At 47.5% G+C, this 13,167-nt stretch overlaps 1 protein-coding gene and 1 long non-coding RNA gene across 2 annotated transcripts in view; one reads left to right on the top strand and one right to left on the bottom strand.

The window, feature by feature from the left end:
• The window catches only part of E2F2 (E2F transcription factor 2), a 59,050-nt gene that overhangs the window by 7,953 nt on the left and 37,930 nt on the right, over positions 1–13,167 (bottom strand). The window contains exons 2-5 of the mRNA XM_084815716.1: positions 12,535–12,640; positions 10,225–10,444; positions 4,190–4,348; positions 2,522–2,636 (exon numbers count right to left, since the gene is read on the bottom strand). Coding sequence (XP_084671842.1) covers positions 2,522–2,636; positions 4,190–4,348; positions 10,225–10,444; positions 12,535–12,640 — 600 coding nt within the window. The remainder of the gene's footprint in view (positions 1–2,521; positions 2,637–4,189; positions 4,349–10,224; positions 10,445–12,534; positions 12,641–13,167) is intronic.
• LOC146338020 (uncharacterized) overlaps positions 1–13,167 on the top strand; it is an 86,362-nt gene that overhangs the window by 36,428 nt on the left and 36,767 nt on the right. The window contains exon 3 of the long non-coding RNA XR_014785142.1: positions 4,216–4,368. This is a non-coding gene — a long non-coding RNA (uncharacterized LOC146338020). The remainder of the gene's footprint in view (positions 1–4,215; positions 4,369–13,167) is intronic.

The following is a 13,167-nucleotide window of genomic DNA, read 5'->3' as shown; positions in this document are numbered from 1 at the left end:
GAATTTGAACCCAGGTCTGGATGGTCTTTGTTCAACACTCTAACCCATTGCACGACACTGGCCTTCTCTAATCTTAACACATACGTGAAGTCTCTCAAAAGAATCCCTTCTCCCCTGCCTTCGTCTCACAAAGATGTTCCGAATAGAACTATATTAATAATATAAAGAGAGGGCCTTCTTGGTGGTGGCCCCCAAATTATGGAACAAGGCCTGCCTGGCGCCAACATTATTATCTTTTCGGCACCAGGTTAAGACCTTTCTCTTCTCCCAGGCATTCGGCAGCATATAAGAAGTGTTTAATGGATCCTGGAATGGCATATGGTTATGGTTGTCTGCTTCGAGACTGCTTGTTGAAGTTGTTTTAGATATATGTTCTTGTATATTGTTCTGTTCATGTGTGTTTTATGGAATTGGCTTTTAAAATCTGTATGTTGTATTTTTAAATGTTTTAATCTTGGTAAACTGCCCAGAGAGCTTTGGCTATGGGGCGGTATAGAAATGTAATTAATTAATCAATCAATAATTGTTGTTGTTGTTGTTATTACTACTTGTTAATACTACTAATTAATATCTTTAAGAGTAGTAAATAACAACAACAACAACATGCCCTTCCAAGTGATCTTGAAAGCAATTCACATATTTGATCCAATTCATAGTTAAGGAAGCTTAATTATGATTTGGTGTGATGCCTGAGCTGACAAACACTGGTTTGTGATCAGCCAGCAGACTAGACACCATAGCTTGAAGCGGGCTTGGCATGGTGTCAAAACGGACAAAAGCAAAGTTACAGCTGTTGTTCCACCCACAGAGGCCACCACACCTCGACTTGAACTGGCTGAGCAGACACAGAAAAGGAAACCAGACAAGCAGCTGCAAACCATGGTTTGCCTACCCTTAAGGCCAGGTTTGGAAGCTCAAACCAAACAGCGCACCTGCTATGCATGCAGGAAGTCCCAGGTTCCCTGCCATCTCCAGTGAGAAGCATCAGACAACACGTGGTGGGAAATACCTTTTTCTATCTGAGACCCTGGGGAGTTGCTGCCAGCCAGAGCAGATAAAACTGGGCTAGATAGGTAATAGCCTGACCTGGTATAAGGCAGCTTCCTATGCTGCTATCTGCATAACCATGGCTTGGGGACCGACAGTATAGTTAGTGCAAACCATGGTTTGCTGCGATGTTATGCAGTGAGCAATTATCTTGACTTAATCCTCACAACGGGGTTGAGGAACCAAGGAACTTCCAGATGGTGTTGGACTACAACTCCCATAATCTCTGAACATGGGCCATGCTGGCTGGGGCTGGTGGAATGTGCAGTCCGGTGACATCTGGAGTCCCACAGGTTCCCGCCCCTGCCTGACAATACCCCTGTAATGGTGGGCCATTGAGTGAGTTCGTGGCAGAGGCAAGATTTGAACTCAGAACTCCCTGATACATAGCTCAGCCTCTTAGCTGCTGTGGTACACCTGCTCCTTCCCCACCCAATGCTCAAACTGTAGACCACGATAGCAGGGCCAGGCTTCTCATGACGCAACATGCAACATCCGCTTTTGGTATGTATTTTGGGTTTCGTATGTCACGCAACATAGAAAACAGCCTTAAACCAGTCAGGTTATTTGAACATCTAGCCCAGTATTGTCAGCTCAGGTAGTGGCTCTCTAGGGTCCCTTTCAGAGGTATTTTCCATCACCTGCCCACTGATCCGTTTACCTGAAGATGCTGGGGATTGAACCAGGGACATTCTGCATGCAAAGCCGGTGCTCTACACTGAGCTATGGGCCCAGTTTGGACAGCCCAGCCTTTTACCCATACACACAGCCCCTTCACTCCCCCCTTTGTAACACAAGCAATTAACCATCTTCCAAACCAGGAAACTAGGGTTATCAGTTTTGGAAACCATGATTTCATTTAATATCCTGGCTTGTTCTGAAGCTGGTAGCCATCGTTTCCCAAAAGTGCCAGCTCCAGATTTGAGGGGCTCTGGGTAAAGCGCCCTCTTGCTTGCCCCCTCCTGCGTGCCTGGCAACAGCTGTCAGGAAACAGCTGGGTCTGGGAGCTGCCACTTCAACTTCCCACAATTCCTGGCCATGTAGCATCCCTCTGGAGCATTGTCGGGAGCTAAAATGGCATGTCCCGGACCAGGACACTTTTTTAAAGAGAGACACCAGAGAAGGTGTCAGTGGTGGGCCCCCTGTGGGGCAGTGGGCCTTGGCAGGTGCCTGATGCTGCCGACCCTGGATGCTCCCCTTGCTCCGTTCACACACGGCCTTTCTCCTCTCTGTTTCCCCCGCTGAGTCCGTGGGCAAAAGGCTCATTCATATCTTGGCTTATTAAACTGAGATACGATTGTACAGACAGGGCCATAGCCGCTCCCAACTCCTTCTGTTGTCAAGTCATTCTGAGTGCCATAGGTGTAGAACAGCTGGGTACAAATAATAATGAATGGCTTCCTTACTGACACCCACTCCCACGGGGAGGGCAAAGGATAATCTGCCCCCGCCCCCTCTGCCCAGCACTGCTCACCTCACATACGTCTGGCACCTCTAGCCGAGTTTCCGGCGGGGCTCTGACCACAATCACTGTCTGTTCATTGAAGTTGCTGATGGCGCGGATATCCTGATACGTGACGTACGCTAGCGTAAGATGCGGGGGGATGGAAGTTAAAGGAAATGCCAGACAGGGACTCCCAAGTCACAGAACCACCGGGGGGAAGCTTCGACTACTTGGTAATAAAACTGTGTGTCCAATCTCTGTATCTCCTACTGGAAATTTGGCAGCGGGGGCGGGGGGGTCAGGGACGGAGCACGGGGATCCAGCAGGCATACAAGGCACTCAAGCATCTCCGTCTCCACTCTAGGTATGCACAGCTGAGTACTTCCTTTTTGTCAAATCTCTTTTCAGCTCAAAGACTGAATTCAATTTCGGAGCAGCTCATAGGGGCCACATTCCAGCAGCGAGTAAGGCAGAAGAGGCAAGGCCAAAACACCTGGATATCTTAGCTTAAAGCTCTTACTGCCTTAAAGCTCTTACTTTTTAGAATGGGGAAAAATGGCAAGAGCTGCAAAAGCACCAAACAAGCAGTGGTCAGGGGAAAGAGGGCTTGAACATCTGGAGAACCCCGGAGGGAGGGCTTGGGACCCTAGGCAGGTTGGATTTGGCTCGTGGACCCGAGGTTCAACACACTGTACATGATCCATTAATATCAGACATCCTCACTGTGCCAAAATATGGCAGTGACTCAGACCATGATCTGGAACAAGAACCAGACATGGAATCTACACCCTCTAAGTACCTGGCTCAGCATTAGAATGAGAAAAGATTTCGACTGCAGTCTGCTCAGATTCAGGAAAAGGAGACTCAGAACTGAATGATCCCCTTATCATGGAGCTATCATGGCGTACAGTTCTTTGCAGACGGCATCATCTCAGGCACCTTGCAGGGGAGGTGCATGCTTGCATGCTCCTTAATATTAAAATTCAACAGCAACCACCTTCCCTCCATACAGAGCAGTGGCATGTCAACAGGATGAGCCATTCTCTATACCATACAAGCAAAAAAGCTTTTTACAGGCAGGGATGATGGCAGAATCTGGCCAAGATCTGGCAGGAGAAAGGCAGAAAAAAAAAAAAAGAATTGCGCACACGCTCCCATCCTGGCTGGAACGAGCTGGAAGGGTTATAGAAGTGGTGGATCATCTGCCACAACCCCCCTGCCCCCCCAACACACACACACACAGAATTACTCTGTATATGTTGGGAGCCTTCAGAGGTCACACACACGGCCTACACTCAAAAGTGGTATAGTCCTGGAAGGGCTGTACCACCTGATCATTCTGGACATAGAGCTCAAACCCCATCTCCACTCCACACACACACACAGAATTACTCTGTATATGTTGGGAGCCTTCAGAGGTCACACACACGGCCTTCACTCAAAAGTGATATAGTCCTGGAAGGACTGTACCACCTGATCATTCTGGACATAGAGCTCAAACCCCATCTCCACTCCACACACGCACACACAGAATTATTCTGTATATGTTGGGAGCCTTCAGAGGTCACACACACGGCCTACACTCAAAAGCGGTATAGTCCTGGAAGGGCTGTACCGCCTGATCATTCAGGACATAGAGCTCAGCTCTCTGCCCTCCCACCCATCTCCTCTTCAAGATCCTGATGCTCAAAAGGATATCTCTGGTTCGTTTCGTCATCCGTTAGGTGCTTCAACTGAAGCGTGCACTCGTGAATGAGTTTGTCCAGCACCCTCTCGGTCTTGGAGAGCTCCGCCAGGTCCTGCCGCAGCGCCTGCTGCTTCGTTGTCACAGAAGAATCCTCAAAAATCCCCGTGCCCCTGAGTGGCAAGTTCAGCAAGTTAGTGATATTTTTATTTATTTATTTACAATATTTATATACCATTCCATATCTACAACAGATTTCGGAGTGGTGAACACAAGAGATAAAACTGTAAAAGGAGTAAAAGATTAAAACACCAGATTAAAATTATGCTATCTTTAAAATCAGAATACCGGTAAAAACCATGATTGGTCAATTCAGGAATGCCTCCTGGAAGAGTGCTGTTTCCAGGAAGCGCCGGAAACCTCGCAGTGTTTGCGCCTGCCTGACCCCCAGGAGCAGGGAGTTCCAAAGAAAGGGGGCCGCCACACTGAAGGCCCTTCTCCGGGTGGACTCCAGTCGGGCCACAGGTCCATGTGGAACCACCAGGAGCAAGCCCTCCAATGACCTCAGTGACTGGGTATGTTGGCAAGGGAGAAGGTGCTCTCTCAGGTAACCTGGTCCCGAGTTGTTTAGGGCTTTGTACACTAGTACTAAAACCTTGAGCCTGGCCTGGTAGCAGATAGGCAGCCAGTGCAGTTCCCCCAGCAAAGGAGCTGCATGCTGAAAAGGGGCAGCTCCCGACAACAGCCGAGCTGCTGCGTTCTGCACTAGCTCCAGCTTCCGGAGCAGCCTCAAGGGCAGCCCCACACAGAGTGCATTGCAATAATCCAGCCTTAAGGTTACCAGTGCCTATACCAGTGTGGCCAAGCTATCCCTGCCCAGGAGAGGCTGTGGTAAAAGGCACTCCGAGCTGTCATGGCCACTTGGGCCTCCAGCAACTGTGATGGATCTAGGAGTACCCCCGAACTATGGACCTGATCTTTTGAAGGGAGTGCAACCCCATCTCCCAGACTCAGGAACCACCCACCCACAGGGCTTCCATCTTGCCAGGTTTCAGTTTCAGTTTATTGGCCCTCATCCTACCCGTTACTGAGTTCAGGCACTGGTCCAGGACTTGGACAGCCTCTCCAGGACTTGAACTGGTCCAAGACTTGCACAGATATACCAGAAAGAGTGTAGAATCCCATTTGCAACATAAGAACCATTTGAACCAGCTTTGGGTTTCAAAATCCTGTCACCGTGCAGGATGTCTCTGAACTTATGCAGAATGCAAAAGTTGGTTTTTTGTTGCTCTTTAAAGGGGAAAAATAAGAAGGGACAAGGAAGTCTTCAGACACATGTAGGAAGAAAGCCAGACTATGAAGCACATGGTCTTCAATGTCTATATACTAATGCCCAGAGTATGGGAAACAAACAGAACGAACTTGAACTCTTAATACAGGAGGGAAATTATGACTTGATAGGTATAACTGAGGCTTGGTGGGATGACTCTCATGACTGGAATACAGCAATTGAAGGATATAACTTGTTCAAAAAGAACAGGAGGAACAGAAAGGGAGGTGGGGTTGCACTATATGCGAAAAATACGTATCTCTGCACAGAAATACAGGAGGATGAGCTTGGTAGCCCCATCGAGGGCATCTGGATCAAAATAAATGGAGCAAAGAATAAAAGGAACCTGATGGTTGGAATCTACTACTGGCCACCCAATCAAGGAGAAGATGAGGATGAAACTTTTGAAAAGAAAACAGCCAATGTTTTAAGGAAGCATGATGTAGTAGTAATGGGGGACTTCAATTTCCCCGATATTTGTTGGGAGACAAATTCTGCAAAATGTGGCCCCTCCAGGAAATTCCTGACTTGTGTGGCGGATAACTTCCTCCTGCAGAAAGTAGACGAAGGAACTAGAGGATCGGCTATCCTTGACTTGATCCTAACCAACAGAGATGACTTAGCGGATAAAGTAGCAGTTACAGGAACTCTGGGGGAAAGCGACCATGTTGTACTTGAGTTCTTGGTTCTCAGGGAAGCAAAAGCCGAGTGTAGTCAAATGCGTACCGTGGATTTTAAGAAAGCTGATTTTAATAAACTCAGAACAATGATAAGTAAGGTCCCATGGCAAGCGACTCTAACGAGAGAAGGAGTCCAAGATGGGTGGGAGTTTTTAAAAAAGGAAATTCTCAAGGCACAATTACAAACAATTCCAACAAGAAGAAAAGGTGGAAGACAACAGAAGAAGCCAATGTGGCTTCACAAAAAGCTTAGAGATGCCCTGAAAACAAAAAAGGACACATATAGGAAGTGGAAAGAAGGCCAAGTAACAAAGGAAGAGTATAGGCAGGTAGCACAGAATTGCAGGGATGGCTCCAGGAAGGCTACAGCTGAGAACGAGCTGAGGTTAGTGAGGGATGCTAAAAACAACAGAAAGGCTTTCTTCAGCTACGTGCATAGTAAAAGGCAGAGGAAATAAATGGTTGTTCAGCTATTAAAGAAGGATGGCAAAACGATAACAGATGACAAAGAAAAGGCAGAAGTCCTCAATTCCTACTTTGGCTCAGTCTTCTCCCAAAAAAGGGTCTATGACCCCCCTGGCAAAGGCGAAGTACAGGCTGAAGGGGCAGGATTGCAGCTTGAGATCGATAGGCATATGGTCAAGGAACACCTCATTACTTTGAATGAGTTCAAATCTCCAGGGCCAGATGAACTGCATCCTAGAGTAATAAAGGAACTGGCAGAAGAACTCTCAGAACCACTATTCTCTTGGAGAAATCATGGAGGACGGGGGAAGTGCCAGATGACTGGAGGAGGGCTAATGTTGTTCCTATCTTCAAAAAGGGTAAAAAGGAGGAACCTGGGAACTACAGACCAGTCAGTCTGACATCAGTCCCTGGGAAAATTCTGGAGCAGATGATAAAGCAATCCATCTGGAAGCACCTTGAAAACAATGCAGTGATTACTTTTGTCAAGAACAAGTCCTCCAGATGAATCTGATCTCATTTTTTGATCAAGTCACCTCCCTTGTGGACTGTGGGAATGCTGTAGACATAATATACCTGGACTTCAGCAAAGTTTTCGACAAAGTGCCCCATGATATCCTGATGAGCAAACTAGCTCAAAGTGGGCTAGATGAAACAACAATCCGGTGGATCCACAGTTGGCTACAGAATCGGACTCAAAGAGTGCTTATCAGTGGGATCTTCTCAAACTGGGGAGAGGTAACGAGTGGGGTACCGCAAGGCTCAGTCCTGGGCCCAGTGCTCTTCAACATTTTTATGAATGACTTGGAGGAGGAGGTGCAGGGAATGCTGATCAGATTTGCAGGTGACACAAAATGTGGCAGGATAGCTAATACTTTGAAAGACAGAAACAAAATTCAAAGTGATCTTGATAGACTGGAGCGCTGGGCAGAAAACAACAGAATGACATTTAATAGGGATAAATGCCAAGTTCTGCACCTAGGAAAAAGAAACCAAATGCACAGTTACAAGATGGGGGATACGTGCCTCAACAACACGACAAGCGAGAAGGATCTTGGAACTGTTGTCAATCACAAGCTGAATATGAGCCAACAATGTAATGTGGCTGCAAAAAAGGGAAATGCTATTTTGGGCTGCGTTAACAGAAGCATCGCTTCCAAATCCCGGGAAGTACTAGTTCCCCTCTACTCAGCACTGGTTAGGCCTCACCTGGAGTACTGTGTCCAGTTCTGGGCACCACACTTTAAGAAGGATGCAGACAAGCTGGAGAGGGTTCAGAGGAGGGCAATGAGGATGATCAGGGGACTAGAAACAAAGCCCTATGAAGAGAGACTGAAAGAACTGGGCATGTTTAGCCTTGAGAAGACTGAGGGGAGATAGGATAGCGCTCTTCAAGGACTTGAAAGGTGGGCACAGAGAGGAAGGCCAGGATCTCTTCTCGATCATCCCAGAGTGCAGGACACAGAATCATGGGCTCAAGTTACAGGAAGCCAGATTCCGGCTGAACATCAGGAAAAACTTCCTGACTGTTAGAGCAATACGACAATGGAACCAATGACCTAGGGAGGTGGTCAGCTCTCCCACATTGGAGGCGTTCAAGACGAGGCTGGACAGCCATCTGTCAGGGATGCTCTGACTTGGATTCTTGCATTGAGCAGGGGGTTGGACGCGATGGCCTTGTAGGCCCCTTCCAACCCTACTATTCTATGATTCTAAGTTGATTTTGAAATTGTGTGCCTTTGCCTTGTAAAGGAACCAGACTGTTTGTGTGCTTGTTAAAGAAAAAACAAACAGGAGAAACAACAACAGATCAAAATAATAGTTGTGCTGAAATGCCATCTTATAGAACAGGGATGGCTCTCCAGATATTTTGGCCTACAACTCCCATAATCCTTCACTATTGACTATGCTAGCTAGGGCTGATGGGAATTGTAGGCCAAAATGTTTGGAGGACCACAAGTTGCCTTACCCCCATTATAAAAGATGGAGGGTGGGGAGATACAGCACATGCAATTCAAGGCTCAGAAGCCCTCCATGCAACTCTTATGGAAGAGTTGTGATTCCCCCGTAAGAAGAGGCACCACAGCTCAGCTTTGTAGGCCACCTGGTCCGACCCCCTGCTCAGCGTAGGTCATCCAAAGCTGGAGCATCTCCAACAGGTGGCTGCCCAGGCTCTGATTGGAGACCTCCAGAAGGGAGAAGCCACCATTCTTCTAGGTCACCCTTGCCCAACCTGGTGCCCTCCAGACATAGAATCATAGAATAGTAGGGTTGGAAGGGGCCTACAAGACCATCAAGTCCAACCCCAACATGTTCAACGACACCTCCCATCATGGAGGAGTGGGGCCAACCTGGAAAGGGCAGCTGCCCCACTGCTTAGCTCTCATCCTTCCCAGCTTCAATGGCACAGGGAGGGCATTAGACATAGTGACCTGCAAAGGATGGTCAGGAATGTTATTGCTCTTGTTGCAAGGAAGGATGGTATGAAACATCTCCTGTTCGGAGCAGGGATGGCTTCAGAATGCGGTGGGGGGGGGGGGCTGTGGCAAGAGCCCATCACACACACACGCACATGCGCGCGCACACACATACACCAGTCTCAGTTAGGGGAATGTGTAGCTATTGATGTATGGATTGTATGAGATCTGTTCTATCTGTGTTTCATGAATTGTCAGGCACCTTTTGTTCTGTCATCCACCCATCGACAGAATCAGATCTTTTTGTTTCCAAATTTGTGCTTGCAAAAGTGTGAAAATCCCTGCAAAATGTGCATTTTCACGCTTTAGCCCGTGGGGGAAATGTGCATTCTGGGCCTTATTAGGGGGCATATTTTTCTATTACTAAATTTGCGCAAAATTCCAGAAAGTTAGAAGAACAGTCGAGAAGTCTGCAGAATCTGCTCGACTGGGGAAATCTGCTCCGCTGCAGAACCCACGGATCGGATTCATAAAAATCCAAACTTGTTTGATTCTGTTGCGGATTTCTCTGACAGCACTATGTGTAGCCCAGCCTTCCCAACCTGGCACCTCCCAGATGTGTTGGAACTGCAATTCCCATTGCATGCCACTGTGCTGGCGATGCCAGCTGTGAATTATGGGGGTTCATTTCATTTCATGTCATTTCATTTCGATATCACCGAACTGCCAAAGTCTCTGGGTTCACAGAGTTCACAGAAATGACAACCCCCCAAAAGGCAATGTAACCAAAATCTAATATAAAACCCTTAACGTGAAAAATTAAAACAAAAACGAGTTTAAAACAGCTAAAAAAACCCAGCTATGCTAAGATACTGGGACCTCATCAAACAAATGACATTAAAAGCCCCTTCATATGTCATGAAATACCTGGGGATAGAAGAAAGTCTTAACCTGGTGCCGAAAATGTGACAATGTTGGCGCCAGGCAGGACTCGGCAGGGAGAGCATTCCAGAATTGGGGGGGGGGCACCACCAAGAAGGCTCTGCTCTCCCTTGTGGCCATCCTCTGAACCTCCCTTGGAGGGAGTTGTGTTACAGTCCAACACACACGCTTGATTGCTGCAAGCCCTGAGGCACCAATGTGCCCAAGGCACTTACATCCACTGGATGTTGTTCTTGGATTTCTTGCGGATGAGCTGGATCCCCTCCAGGACATTGGTGATGTCGTAGATGCGCCGCTTCTGGACGTCCAGCACCTCGGCAGCCCGGTTCAGGTCTAGCACCCCATCTTCCGACTCGCTGAGCAAGTGAATGAACTTCTTGGTCAGCAGGCCGAGCGATGTGTCGTAGCGTGTCTTCTCTCCAGGTGACTTGGGGGCTGGAGAGCAAAGTACGAGATTTGTCAGAGCACGCACAGAACTATGCTATTTGGGGACGCAAAGTTTCGAGCACGCACAGAACTATGCCATTTGGGGACGCAAAGTTTCGAGCACACACAGAACTATGCCATTTGGGGACGCAAAGTTTCTCTCCCTCATTGCTGTAGAGGCCCTGGTCAGCAACTAGCTTTTTACAGGTGGGTCACTTTGAGGAGGAGGGAGAGAGAAGGTGGGCCCAGGGCTGTTTTTCCTAATGGCCTAACAGCATGCCCAAGTTACGCCCACCCACCCCTCTAAAATAGGAGTGGGCAACTTCAGGGGGACAAAGACCCTCAGAACCCACTGGGAGTCACACCACCATCCTGCCAAAACTTCCACCTCTGCACTGCCAAATTTGCTTCCAGGAGCGTGATTCTGCTTTAAAACAAGGCCCACGTTCCCCTTGCACCTTGCCTTAAGGGGAGAAATTGCCTTTTTTGCTGCCACATTTTAGTGTTTTGTTGTTACATTTATATCCTAGTGCTTCCTCCAAGGAGCCCAAGATGGCACACATAGTCCTCCTCCTCTCCATTTTATCCTCACAACGATCCTGTGAGGTTGGTTAGGCTGCAAGCCAGTGCCTGGCCCAATGTCACCCAGTGAGCTTTAGGGCCAAAGCTGTACCCAGCTTCTCCCAAGTCCCAGTCCAACACTCTCACCACTGCACCACAATGGCTCTCGAACGCGGCAAACGCACCATCACTGGTGGCAAATGTGGGGACCACAAAAAAAGGTGGTCCCCACATGACCACCTGCTCTAAACATACCTCTTACCTGGGGTGGCCATATGCAAAACAGGGCGGGGCTCTTACACCTTTAGTAGCTGTCCCATAAGCTACACTGTTGAATTCCCTCTTCACCACTATTAAAGGCACAGAAGCTCCTTTCCTCTTTTACATCTGGCCACCCTACTCCCATCCCTAAGCTGGCAATTGGGGGGGGGGGGCGTGTGTGTGTGTGTGTGTGTGTGTGTGTGAGAGAGAGAGAGAGAGAGAGAGAGGAGAGCTAAAACCTGTTGGTCTTTGAAGGTGCTACTATATTTTTGGTAATTTCTCCTAAACAATAACACTCTTTGGATTGCTTACTCATGTCAACAAATGGATACGTATCTCCCTCTTGTGGCCGACTTTGTTTCCATCCAATTATCCTTACTGCCCTGCATGCAGCTGCAATGACGCTGCAATGACGTTGAAAACATCCCCCACTTTTGTGGGTCCATTCGTCCCCCATGAAAATGGGGGCAGACTTTCTTCTAGTATGTTTAGGTGGGAGTGGGGGGCTTACCGTTAAGACAAGGAAGCAGAGGATAAAACTTTAGCTCGCTTTAAAAAAAAATACAGAACAAGCTTCACTGCCACTTCAAGCTGCTGTGGATGGAACAGTAATGACAGTAATGAGCAGCCCATCCTGTTCTTCAGTACTATAAAATGCCCCAATGGGAATGACACTACATCATGTTGTGTTGTTCCCAGAGGCACTGTAGGATAAAAAAAAGAAGGCTGCCCCCATCGAACAGTGCCCTGACTCTATATAACGCAGTTTCCTAAGTTCTGCTAAGAACCAAGATGCTTGTTGTCTAAAAGGAGGAAGAGCAAAGTTGCACAAGATGTCACTGAGTGGTCACCTCAAGAGATAATTCAGGCTCGCCCAGGCGACCTGGGTGGCCTTTTAGAGGCTGGATTGATTCCATTTCTGCTAGTCAGGGGCAGGGTAAGGAGCATCCACAGAGAGCTTCCTCAAGCCTAGACTTCCCTTTCCCTTTTCTGTGTGTGCATATATGTGTGCATGCGTGCACATGCGTATGCACACGCACACACGCCCGCGCAAGAGAGAGGCCCCACCCACTTTAGTATAACACCAACCACTTTCTTTTAATCCCACCCACTTTTTGCAGGGGGCTTCCCACCTCTAGCGTATGGCCCCTGGAAAGTTCCTTCCCTCCAAGTGGATATGGCCTTTAATTTAAATCAATTAAACTTGATTTAATTTTTAAAAATAAAAATGCCGCGTTTCCACACACATCCCATCTAGTACTTCTGGTTCCACTTACTTTTGGGACTAGGGATGTGGGGAAGTGTCCTTCCCTTGCCTTTTGGGGTCCGGAATTCTGGGATGCATTGCTGCCCTGTTCCTTCTAGATCTAGCTTCCTTTTGGCCTAGAAAGAGAGGGGAGAGAGAAAGAGAGAGAGACACTGCCATGGTTAGGTTACTAAAATAAGTTCAAAGAACAGAACAGGCCACAGCTGGGTATTAACATTTGCATTGCAGGTTTTTCATGCCTCTTATTGGGTGCAGATTCCATTTTTTTCATTACCTATAACAGAAATTAAAGGGGGGGAGGGGAAAATCAGAATAAAAAATTGGACCACCACTCAAAATTCGGGGGAAAACCAAGATATATCATAATCTCCTTGGGTGGCAAAAATCCCTCCTACAACTATCAGTAAGGGGAAAAACAGTTTCTAATAATTAAATTACATCTCCATTATTTTACTACAGTCTTGGGCCTCTGTTCAAGAATTACTGAAAATCTATCCTTCTGGTTTCAAATCAGTTAAGTAGGAAGGATTTCCCCATTTAACAAACAAGGCAAAGTCACATCAGTTTCCAGGTTTAATGTTTGTTTTCCAGGCTCAACTCAAGAGTGCTGGTCTTAACCCATCCTATGATGGGCTAGATGAAA

Source organism: Heloderma suspectum, chromosome 10, assembly GCF_057233095.1.
Source record: "Heloderma suspectum isolate Gila_16-S chromosome 10, 16-S_ref, whole genome shotgun sequence".
NCBI lineage: Eukaryota > Metazoa > Chordata > Lepidosauria > Squamata > Helodermatidae > Heloderma > Heloderma suspectum.
The sequence above is the reverse complement of the archived record's forward strand: the minus strand, read 5'-3'. Positions and strand labels throughout refer to the sequence as shown.